This window comes from Austrofundulus limnaeus, unplaced genomic scaffold, assembly GCF_001266775.1.
Source record: "Austrofundulus limnaeus strain Quisiro unplaced genomic scaffold, Austrofundulus_limnaeus-1.0 Scaffold88, whole genome shotgun sequence".
In the NCBI taxonomy this organism is placed as follows: Eukaryota; Metazoa; Chordata; class Actinopteri; order Cyprinodontiformes; family Rivulidae; genus Austrofundulus; species Austrofundulus limnaeus.
This window is the reverse complement of record NW_013952490.1, coordinates 844,030-856,974: the sequence shown is the minus strand read 5'-3', so window position 1 is coordinate 856,974 and position 12,945 is coordinate 844,030. Positions and strand designations below refer to the sequence as shown.

Genomic DNA, 12,945 nt, shown 5'->3' with positions numbered 1-12,945 from the left:
CATGTTCGTACGAACCCTTCGTATGAACAAAAGTAAGAGAAATTTAGGATAAGAATATGAACATGTTCTTGCATGAGGCCCAATGTTCCTGTCAGGGCAATCAAACACTTGATAATTTGTATCTCAAACAACTCATGAGGCTGATATGACTCTCAGCTTTTAGTATATTTTATGAATTTCTGAATCAGTAAGATAGAGTTTATGTGTGTTAGCTTCTCATTGTTTATTAGTAAACCAACTTTAAATGTATGATGAAAAACCTCCCATAATTTTGAACTGGGAGCTGGTTTTCTGTCAAAATGAGGTGTTCCTACTGTACCATAAAATGCCTACAGTGGGGTTAGTTTATAAGGCTGGGTATCATGGCCAGTTCTCTGAATCAATTTGATTTTAATTCATAAGGTTCTGAATCAATTAATCATGATTCGATCAATTAGAATCCATCTATTCTTCAATAATAAAAATAGCCCGTGTTGCAAAATGTATTTATTTTCTTTTCACCTTAGATAACAGATTTTGAGGGAAAACTTGTAAAGTGGACAGTTTAAACCCGAACTGTAAACAAAACTGTCTCAAGTCTCAAAGATGTTTAAACTAGAAAGGAATTGCAAGTGAAAGTGGATTTGAACAACTTTCCTTCACTATACATTTCTTTAAGCATTGTTTCTTAAAGTGCAAAAATAATAGTGGTAACAAAGCTAAAAGTTTTTATGTCGTCTTTCACACGTGCTCCCATTTCAGCACATTTTCAAAAAATGCTTCGGTGGAGGGGTCCTGTGTTGGGGGGGAGCTCGGTTGCAGTCTGAGCCCAAGGGAGGAGTTCAAATGGAGAATGAGCTTCAGGGAGGTGCTTTGTTCAAAAAGAAGGTGCTTTGTACCAGCAAACATTTCGGCAGCTCCACATGGCTGTTTATACTATAAACAGTGGCTGTAAACAATGACTGTGAACATTGGGCCTCATGCAAGAACCGTTCGTACGCACAGATTTGTTCTTAAGTTGTGCGTACGAGTGATTTAGGAGAATTTGTGGCATTCACCAATGTTTTCGTATTCTAAGATTTTTTTCAGATACGAACAAAATTCACGAGTGGTCCAGACCTGTCGTATATTTTACGAACAGTCAGTCTGCTGTTATCCAGACGGGTTTTCATCACTAACAACTTTATATTTCGTTAGTTTGAAGATATTTTGAGTTGAAAATAAATCACACTCTATGATTATCTTGACAATAGGCTATTCTGCTTGAATTAGAGTTATAATTTTAAATGTAATAATTTAGACTAATAATATAAATTGTCCGTCCGTCCGTTTTCTGCCGCTTATCCGGGATTGGGTCACGGGGGGCAGCAGCAGAGAGACCCAGACTTCCCTCTCCCCAGCGACACCTTCCAGCTCGTCCTGGGGGACTCCGAGACGTTCCCAGGCCAGAAGGGATACGTAATCCCTCCAGCGACTCCTGGATTTTCTCCAAAGTGCCAGACTTATTTTGAAAACATTTTAAAACGCTTATTTCAGAACCGCAACTGAGACCACTTGAGACTGCGTTGGGGTGGGGGAGTGGGTGCGCGACGGCGTGGCTTCTGAATAAATGAAAATGATTTAACACAGTTGTTTATACTTTTACCAGCTCCTTTTATTTCACAGCTGACCTGCTAAAAATGACAGATTTTCTTTTCTGGATCTCTGACAGACGGACTTCAATCTCTGAACTCGTAAAGTTCTTCTTTTTAGTTTTCGCTGTCATTTTCATGAATGGACACTTCCTTGTATCTGAGGCAGGAAACATAGCCTTATATGGTGTTTTTGGGGTGGTAATTATGCTAATCTCCTCTCGCGTGCACGAGCAACTGGATACGAACAGGTGAAATTTAAGCAGCTCATTTACACACTTTTCCTGAAGATAGAAGAGTTTGTTGAATCTGACGTGACATGTTCGAACGAACCCTTTGTATRAAYAAAAGTAAGAGAAATTTAGGATAAGAATACGAACATGTTCTTGCATGAGGTCCAATGACTGTAAACACTGATATATTTGAGCTAAAACTTGGGCTCACTCCATTCTTTTCAAATGGTTAGTTTCATAGACTAAGTTTAGCTGTTAATATTATGTTTCATTAGAATATGGAGCCTATAATTGAAAAGGTTTCCTTTTGGTTGAATTTTATGTCCACTGACAATGAAGCACTCCCATTATTATTATGAATCATGAATTATGTAATGGTTTACTGGTGCATCACTTGTGGCCCCTAGGACCACGGCTCGGCTGCAGTAGGCTCCCTTATTTTTCTCTATGTAATATGGCAAATCTTACTGACATTAAAGTTGTAAAACGGATGATTGCTGAACATTGCAGTCATTTGGAAAGATAGAAAGGATACAGAAAGTTAAGTAGAAATCAGATAAGCACAGTAGCTGCAGCAGTATCAGGAAGTACTGAACCAACAGATTACGTAGCTACTAATCGGAGCTAAAGTGGTTGTCCTCCTAAAATGATTCAATCTGCTACTTTTGTAATCTTGGTCTGAAAAACAGACATGAAGGTGTATTAGACTTGGCAAAGGTTACCAGTCACAGCTCAGACAATGGAAAAAAAAACAGTCGTGCATCAATTTTTATCGACAACATCCCAGAAAAAAAAACAAGAACTTTCTCACTTGTTGGCACGAATTGATTAAGTTTCACAGGGGAAAAAAATACATTTAAAAGCTTGATGAATATTGAAAGCCTGCATCTTAGTTGAATGAAATCAAGATAAATTTCTTCTCCACACTTTAAGTCCAGCATGTTAGGAAGGGGTCTTGCCAAGAACTCTGCAAAGATCAAATAACTGTGACAGTGAAGCATGGAGGGGGAAATTAACAATAAACACGGACGTTAGTCCAAAAGGTGTTGGGTGCCATCAGAGCTGATGAAAAAAACAGAATCCAATCAGAAAAGGCACTGCCAGTCTTTGTGGCTTGGCAGTAGGTAAAAATCCCCAGCATAGCAATCCAACACACACACTGAAAATCTTACAAGAATTTCAAAAGAAGAAGAGAAAAAAGTAAAAGCCATGACATTGCAAAGTTTGTTGCTTGACTTAGAAAAAAAATCCAGCCAAAAAAACCAGCTTTGAGATGTTTTCAAAAAAAAAAAAAAGAACAACACAAGCTTTTCAGCAAGAAGCAAGTCGAGAACAAAGACATGTTTGAAGAATGACAAAACATTTCTGTAGCGCTGTTGTCCTCTATTCTGAGGAAGATCAAGAAAAAAAAAATAAAGTTTACCCTGTTAAAAGTAAAAATATTTGAATCTCAGTAATAGGTGAGCTTTTGATGTGAAGACACTAGGCTTTTATTATTTATATGATAAATAAAAGATAAATAACTTTTCTGTTAAAGAAAATAGTAGAGTTTGTGAGAAATTGATAAGACTTTTTATTAAAATACCTAAAAGAAACTAGTTTGGTATGAAACTTTACTTTTTCATCCATCTAACTCAGGAGTGTCAAACGCATTTTCACTGAGGGCCACACGAGCATTATGGTGGCCCTCAAAGGGCCAAGTGTAATTTACTTTGATGCTTCATGTTTAACTTCAACTAAACATGAAAAGTCACGGTCCTTGTCTCATTGCTACAGCTGAGCACCGCTAACAAACAGGAACTGTGCTCTGCGTGGTTTTTCCTGCACTGAAACAGCATTTTAACATTAAAAACACTGAAAAGTACAACCTGTTACTACTGATTAAATGTGAAATAAATAATACACAAATACTACTAAAAGTAAAATTGAGAGAGTTTTACTCACTAATGAGTTGTGGTGAGAAGCTGCCATCTTTAGTTCTGAACTCTCCCACTTACCAAAAGGGAATTCTCATGCAAAATTGACATCCATTATAGGAGATGTAGTTTATGGTCAATGCTGGCTTTAAAGCATCTTCTTTTGAGACATTAATACAGGGATAATTAACAAAATTTCTCAGGGGGGCACAGTTACTCAAAGCCTACAGCTCAGGGGCTGGAGAGGTACTAATATCTTTCCCCTTTTAAATGTGTTTACTTTGTTGCATTGAATTTTAATTTTAAATTAAGTTAAAAAAAATTTTTTTCTTCTTTGTGGTGTGGGGCCTCTTTGGTGCGCTAGTCAGAAGTCACCTTTGAGTTTGTGTGATCTAACAATTTCAGAGAAGTCAACAACACGACACACTCTGAACATTAGTTCCCCCTCCCCTGGCTTACCTAAGGTCTTGGCCACCTCTAAGTCTTGCTGCATGTAGCCTGTGCTCTTCTCTGTGTTGCCCAGGGACCAGTGAGCGCTGCTGAGGGCCGAGAAGACAGAGCCGCGGAGCTTCAGACTGCAAGTCCCAATCTTCAAAGCAGCTTCGAGCACCACAACAGAGGCTGTGTGGTGTCCCGCTGTCAGCAGCTCCTGGCCAATCACAGACACCACCACAAACGGACTTTTGTCCAATTTCATCTTTTGCAGCTGCTGATAGGTGGGCTCCAGGGAATCTGTGCGAGGGAGACATGAGCAAGGCATGTCAGAAACACAGTGCATACATGAGAACGTCATTTTTGTACAGACAGGCTGACAGACAACAACAAACGACACAGATGGTGGTGAAGTGCGTTACTTGCATGCAAACTTCAATAAATAGGTGACTGCCGCGTGAATGCAGATTCTGCTTGCTTCCTGTTATGATTGCTTTTTCTCTGCCTCAGTAGGCATAGCCTGTAGCCTGACTAAATGACAGCATTCACTGACAATTTAGCAATAACTCAATATACGGCAGGAGCCATTTTTCTATTCTTCCACTAGAACTTCGATCACCTCAGGCAATTTCCACAAAAAAAAAAAGGTTTTAGACTATTGTAGGCAACTGTTTTAACAAACCATAAAACGAGATTCTGCCACATTTCTGCCTTTTTTCTTTTCGGGTGTTATGGCTGTGTGAGAAAGCAGCACCAGGGTTTTAAGATGGAGATTAAAGAGTGACGGTGAAGCAAATGCAGCCCGTGCACGAAAGCAGATGTAGCAGAGAGAATGCTGCGCAGGGTAGACACGCAAGGTGACCTCTGAAGAGGCTGAAAACACACAATGACATAAATCAATGGTGAGCCACGTGGGATTGGGGGGATCTACAGCCCCTCCAGATTCTAAAGACCTTTGGCAGACACTAACATTGAGCATCCTAGCATAACCAAGTGTGTGCGTGTGCACGTGCGTCTGCTCAAGCTTTAGTTGTTTTTCTGTGTTTATATTCAAGTTGATGAATCGTACAGTGAGAGGGTAGTCAAACACTCGGCGCCTTGTAGAGCCAAAAAGGCATCTATGAATAAATGCATATCGTCCACCATTTTTTATGTCCATGTGTTGAACTGAGATCATCTTATGATGAGAAGGCTGGAGCTGTTTTTGTCAGCTTTTGTAATGTTATGCACAATCTAATGCAAGATTGTGAAACCTGTTAGCACTCAGAGTATGTGTTGTAAACACTCTCACCTACTACCAAACCAAGTTTTAACTCAACAGCTGTAAAACTGACTGAGTTATACACTTTTTTGTGTTTTCTAATGTCAATTAGCGGCAGACATTTTGACACAGGTTGACTTCAAAGCTTTTTCAGTTTCAGATGGGCATCCAATGATAGGTTTCTGATAATGAGATATTTTACTAACAGATGGACAGAGCTGACACTAACAGTTCATGTCAATTATTTCAGCAAATGTGTTGAATATGAAGAGCACGTGGAGTGCATGAAGTAAGTGTTCTGAATTAGTTTTAGTTACTACCACAATAAAATTTAGCACAATATCTTGATACTGACTGAGGTATAGGTATGTTTGCTAAACTGGCGTAGCTGTGGCAGCCATCTTACTTTGGATTGACTCCAAAATCAATCAGAGGTATATTCAATCATTGCTTTCTGAGAGTTTCATTAAATCTGTCAAGTGATTCATGAGACATTTTGTTCACACAAAAGACCAGTGGAGGGCACAGTTCCCCTAAAGTACTAAAACACTAATAGGGAAACTAATTTCCTGATTAGTGCTTTAGTGCTTTTGCTAATTTTAAAATGTATTAGTGGATTAGCACTTGGTAAATTTATAGGCTAAATATAGAAGCGCTAACAGGTCTATTTAATGTTATTGATCAACGTTAACAGCTGAGGGTGAAAGCTGTCGCACATTTTGTTCATATGTGTGTCACTTATCCACCAGGTGACAATATATTGACAATACATGAACCCAAATATGGCTGCGGAATGTCAGTGATAAGTCTTATGCTGCGTTCACACCGAACGTGATTTCAGCTTCAAAATCGCAGCCAACGCTAAAGTTGGTCGCTTGTGCACTTTAAGGCCAGACGCAGGACAGCTCTTGAAGCGCTGCACGGCAACTGCCTCCCCGCCCCTCCCTCCTCTGTCGGGCTCTGTTTAATGTCGGACGAGGAAGTGGCTTTGCTTTATTTACAGAGAGCAAGAGCATGTCACGTTCATCAGATAATTAATTCATAATTAATTCACCAGATAATTCAGAGTAGAGGCTCACAGCTCACTTTCAGGACTATTTTTGTCCCGAGTCCAGTCTGATGAGCTGCTGCCACACATTGGTGCAGATATCTCCTGTCAGGACACCGACTGCAGGCACTCGATTTCAGCTAAAGAGCTCCTCTCCATCTGTTTCAGGTTAGTGGACATCATTCAGTAAACTGTCCAGTCGGGAAATATGTCGCTACGTCACACAGTGGAGTCTCTCTGATTGGTTGATGCTGCGCGTCGAGCTGCAAAAGTTCAGATTTTCTAACTTCAGCGATTTGCGCCTCAGCGCGTCGAACGCTCAGATCGTTCAAATCGCGCTGCTCTAATCGCGCTTGAGGCGCCGCAGCACTTCCCAATGTTGCTTGAAGCGCGTCCACCATAGACTTTGTATGTACAGGCTCCTGATGCTGAAATCGCGTTCGGTGTGAACGCAGCATTACAGAGCAACAAGGCCACATGTGACTCATGTTGTCTGTTGAAGAATGTTCATGGGTTGACTTGAGTTATTTTAGTGCTTTAGAATTAGCTTTTGCTAAAACTTTCAGTGCATTAGTGCTTTAGAATTAGGGGACATAAATATTTGAGTTAGTTTTTTATGGCTAGTGGAACTAATTTTTAGATTAGTGCTGCCCACCACTGCAAAAGGCAAACAAACACACAGACACTGGCAAAAACTTGATTGTCCTTTTTCTTTGAGCAGTAGGTGATATTATATAATCTGTGCAAAATGTGTGGCCTTGTATATAGTTTGTATGTTACTGTAAGTTCAAGCTTCCTTGAACTGTTTTGAATTCATATAGGCCAGTATTCTGAAATCTTTACAGTCAAATGTGCCATTTCCACCCCATGGCTCACTAATAAAATGTGTCCAGAGTAGCTACAACTGTGATTTTCAACTGGTGGCCCATGGGCCACTTTAAGTTTGTTGAAAGGGATATTTTCTGGCCAGTTGGGATGACATTATAAAACTAAAAATGCATAGTAAATTTTAACATTTTTAATAATTTTCACACTTTAGGAAAGAAGAAAATACCATATTCATGTAAACAAGACAAGATCTTTTATACTAAATTTAATAAAAACTGAAACACTAAAGTATGCAGACAAGATTTTTTATTTATTTATTCACTTTTATTGTTATCTAATCAACTCAACATTCTTCTTCTTAGCAACTTGTCTTACAGGTTTTTAAAGACAAACCTCATGACGGATTTGCAAGAAAGGTCACATAATAAGACTGGAAGTTGGATTATTGAAGTGGCTGACAAACTAGTAGCTCAAACTACTTAAAATGTTTCACTTTTTGTATTTTGATTACATTTTTGTAAACACACTGAAGGTAAAAACTGACAAAATTAGCCTTTTCTGTTGATGGTGCACAAAAAAACACATCAGTCTCATAGTAGTTTTGATAAAAGCTTTAATGGGCTGATGCAGAGGGACTATAGGGCTCCAGAGCTGCTGGTTGCAGACCCCGGTTATAGACAAACATTTAGGCACCACTGTATCTGAAAATCTCAGTTGTTCTTAGAAAATCCACTAAAATGCTTTTTCATCTTCACACACACCACACACACACACACAATAAGAAATGCATCGCCATTCGCCATACAAGCACACAAAAGCATAACTGATGATGCTCTTTCAAGAGCGTCGCCTCAGTTCCAGCTCTTGGCGGAATGCTGTGCTTATATAGACAGTGCATGCATATTATATCCATTCACACCTTGTAATTGCCTTCAGAGTGACACTGAGAGCTGAGTCATAAATCAAACTCTGAGAAAAAGCTTTTTTTTTCTTAAAAAATGTGTCATAGCTGTTGCATTGATAAACAGGTAGTTACGACAACACTGGAGTGTATTGAATCCACACATGCACATGCCTAAACTGCAAACAAATGCTAAAGTCAGCTTTTAGTGAGGCTTGAGGTGGATGGAACGCAAGATTTAAAAGCTCCATCTCATTGGTATGCACAGACACATCAACAGAAAGTTATTTTGCTCTTAACTGTCTCCCTTTATTGATTTTATAAAAAGCCTTTTCAGCTTTCTCTTTGAGTCAGAAGATGAGTTAGAGTTGAAAATCCAAGTTGGATTGATTTTTTTATATTAAAAAATCCTAAATCAACAAGTAACAATGTTACGTTCATTTTTACTTAAATCACTGTTACACCTTACTATTGAAACTACATAGAACCTTTCATTTCATTTCATTTCTTTCCTTTAGTTTCGTACTTTTTCTGTTAAGTTTCCCAGCAGTCAAAGTGTGAGAGTGCCTCTCACAGACCCTGTGAATCACCCGACTGTCACAGGGTCCCTCATACACTCATGTTTAGACCCAAGACAATTTATAAGTAGATCTAGGACTGGAACTTGGAAGATGAAGCCAGAAAGTGAACAGCTGCACATGTTTAACAGCACGTGTGTAAGTCCTGCTCCATTCATGTAAACAAATGTGACTTTACACTTGTTTAAAAACACAGTAAATACACAATTCAGATATTTTTCAGGTCTTGCCTCTTTGTTGATTTACACAACTCTTACCTTGCTGCTGTATATCCAAAGATTTATTTTTCCATCAGGTTTAATGGTAATTAGGCTTTTCATGATGAAAAGAGAGGTCATGTGACAAGGGCAGGTCTTAAAGAGGGACATTATTGCAAAAAATAAAAATTGTTATTCATTTGTTATCCTCTGACTAAAAGGTCTGATTGCTTAGAGTCATATTGCTGCACTCCAGTTCAATTAGCTTTGTCAATGGTTAAATTTTAAAAATATTAAATAAAAACAATTCTCAAAACAAAGAGAGATTTAATGTTTTATTTTGTGTTTAGTTTTTTCAGGAGGGATTCAGATTTTTTTTTTTTTTTACTTGTTTCAAAGAAAGAAACTTTTGCAAGGCACTATGAACTATTTTAGGATGTAGGCCAAACATTTCAAAAACGTGCCTAAAAAAGTTACAGCCTGTCTAGCTGGTCGTATCATGCGACCCACCGGGCATCGTAGCCACCTGATTGGATCTGCTGAGCTCTCCAGTTTGGCAGTATGAGCAACCTACTGGGCAGCGCAGCTGTCTGACTCGACCTGTTGTGAAACGGAGCTGCCAAGCTCATATTTTGTTGGGCCCTATTAGAACTGCCATAAGAATTTGTATTTCCTCCTGACAGCCAAACAGCTGGCCTCGTCCTGAAACTCAATCAATCAAACAGCTCAGAGTCTCACAGGGTGATCAGAAGGTTTTAAAAAGCATAAATCCAGCTATCATAGCATTTTTATTATCTGGCAATGTTGGTGACAAGTTAAATAAAATGTTGCTTTCAAAAGAGCACAATCATTACAATAAACTGTTACTTTAATAAATATATTGTATTGTTTTTACAATACATTACAATATATTTATTGTAATACAATAAACAATCTTACAAATGTTACAAATAGGAAATAATTTATAAAGGTCAAAAAACTTTTTTATATAGAATTTCAGATCTATTACCATTAAAAATTCAAAGCTAGCTCAAGCACAAAAACAGTAAAATTTGCTATTTGTTTTTCTCTGATTGATTTTAGGCTCAAAAGCAAAATATAACATTTAAATTTTGCATTCCTATTTATTTTATGTTTATTGACTTGCAATGAAATACTATACCGCATTTTGTTTAAACTGAGCCCTAACATTAAAACTTTGTGGTCAGTACATGTACTGAAGATGATAATTATAAAACTAACAATAAACTTATGAACATTACATGATAGACTTAACCTGCCAATCAGAAGACCTTCACAAAATACTAAATTTAAATGTACTTTCATAAACACAAAAAATAAAGTGTCATTAAAAGATAAACAGTAAAATATAGGAAACAAATAAATCAAAATTTCTGTTAATTATTTAATACATTCCTTCTCCACAGAGCAGATACTGTAGGTGTGGGCCAAGTGGTTTGTCAACTGGATGTGGGCCAGGTCTACCAATGATGACATTGTTTTTAAAACTGCATGCCACAACTGGCCCAGTTGTGGTTTTGTTTATGTGGTGGTGGCTCATGCATGGATCACCTGTGGCAAACTTTATCTGGGCCACCAAAAAAATGACATTGCATTGCTAGTGCACTGTGTGAGCCAGAACTGGGTCAGACAAATTTTGCCTCAAACAGTAGGTTGTCTCTGTGAGTCATCAAGTTAAAAGCTGTTCCTATATGAATCATTTTAAATTATTTTAAAGTGAGACTATTTTTAGTAGTTAGCAATGTAAAATAATTACATAATCAACAGCTAATGTATCTGAAGGAAATTTTGTAAATGATTAACTGAATGTTAGATCCAGTTTTGTATTTTATATTTTCTGATCATTGCAGCCTTTAAGTTTAAAGCAGAGAATGAGAGTTGGTGTGTTATCATGTGTTCTTTTTGTCTGTATAAACAGAGGTGAGTTACGTTCTACGTCTGACGTAAAAGGTAACACCTCCAGGGGTGTAACCAGGAAGAGAAATACTTTATAAGGTCAATTCAGTGTCTTGCAGAGTTTCTGGTTAGATCCAGCCTGGAGTTTGCTTTGTTTGGGTTTTCTTGATATGAGCTCCAGGCCTTAAGCTGAGGTCTGACTGCTGTGTGAAACTGATTAGAGTCCGATGAGAATAAAGTTTTTCTAAAGAAATCCAAGTGGATTCTTGCTTTTATTCAGACATGCCATTTTTGAACAGCACATTATATCTTTTACAGAAATCAAAGCAACTAAATGAACAACAAAAGTAAAATATTGATTCATACTAAAATATTTCCATGTTCCTGTATACATACACCAACACTGGTTGAAAAAAAAAAACAAGTCTTTTTTTTTTTTTCAATAATACAGATGAACAAAACTAACAATCAAAAATAAAAACTGTTGTCAAGATGTGTGGGAGTTCCATTTGTGAAGAGACAGAAGTGCAATAAGTGTAGTGAGGTGAGAATGAGATTGAACCTGTTTGGCCTTTTGTTACATCTATTTGGCAAAAGTTCAAATGAACACGGCACCAAACATCTACGTATAGAGAATCAAATAAAAGAAGAATATAATTTAAAAAAAAGTTTATTATTTTTGGAAAATTGTTCCACTCATTGGGTCTGATAAGATAAGCCTTTTTATTCTTCAGAGCGTCTACAATTTTCTTTCTCTGTTTTTCTTTCTTTATCTTTCTATTTTGCTATGAGTGTATTTAGCTGGACTTCTTCAACTGGAGAAATAAAACAGCCCAACAGTGTTTTGACAGGACAGAAAACAGCGTTGATGTTTGTTTTAAAATGAATGAAATTAGTAAGCCCTGCAATCACAACTAGATGTAATCAGCTTGTCCTTGGCAACATGTCGGTTACATAAAGTTAATATTAATTCAGATGAAAACTGGAGCTTTTAGAGTGTTAATTGAGACTCAAAGTGTAATTAATAAGAAGTTATACATTGTGTAATGGCAATGCTATTATGTTTAGTATGTACTGTAATACATAAGTAGATCTAATTGAATTAACAAAGCCTCATTGTAATTCAAAGTAAAATCACTTCTGCAAGTCGAACATTTGTTATGATGCTGGTTAACTCCAGTTAGAGGTAGAAAAAGTTGACCAACAAATTGAATTTAGAAATGAGTGTGTAATTAAAAAAGACGAAAAACAGTTCTGCTTTTCACTAATCATCGCTCTTTGTCTGTGTAACACTGATTATCCTCCTTGCTGGCGCAACATTGATTATCGCCCCCTGTGTGCCAAGAGCCCCTCTGAGTGGATCATTGTTCTTAATCCTTTGACCTAGCTACCTCTCCTCAGCACACCTTGGATCAGGTCCTCTGGTGGTTGCCTGGCACTCTGGGAAATAGGGTAAACAATTAGGAGATTAAGTGGCTCTGACTAAATGTTGGCCATCTCCTATTGAGAAGACCCATTCTGGTCTACAATGCGCCGGTCTGGGCTCACACCCAAACTCTTTTCTTGTTTTGGTCCCAGAGAAGGGCTTGAAGACTCATGGTGGCTAAAGCAGGCTTTCAAATCTTTTTTTTAATTTAATTTTCAAGCCATATTTTCTTCCATGGCACCTGTGCACCAACATTCAGACAGTTTGCCGAATTCACATTCTGTTTTACTAAAACCTACATATCACGATGCACATATGACAGCTTTTTCAGTCATAGAGCCTGACCACATGCATTCATTAGTACAGTTTTGACATGATTTGGTAAAAGTTGTAGGAGGCCTGATTCAATATACCAGCGTGTCTGGTGTTCCCCTAGGACAAACAAGTTTGCAGCCTGTTGAATGTGACGTATAGCCAATCAGACAGTAAAGAGATGTAAACCTGGAGCAGACATGCCAACCTCTTTGGACGTTTACCTGTATAAAGAGCCCCAAAAATCAGTAAATTTCGCAAAAAATCCATACCACTCGCACACGCG

At 37.9% G+C, this 12,945-nt stretch overlaps 1 protein-coding gene across 3 annotated transcripts in view; it reads right to left on the bottom strand.

Annotated features, from left to right (window-relative positions):
* ttc28 (tetratricopeptide repeat domain 28) overlaps window positions 1-12,945 on the bottom strand; it is a 253,039-nt gene that overhangs the window by 78,970 nt on the left and 161,124 nt on the right. For all 3 annotated transcript variants that reach the window (XM_014012082.1, XM_014012083.1, XM_014012084.1), the window contains one exon: window positions 4,219-4,491. In XM_014012082.1, the coding sequence (XP_013867536.1) occupies window positions 4,219-4,491 (273 nt within the window). The remainder of the gene's footprint in view (window positions 1-4,218; window positions 4,492-12,945) is intronic.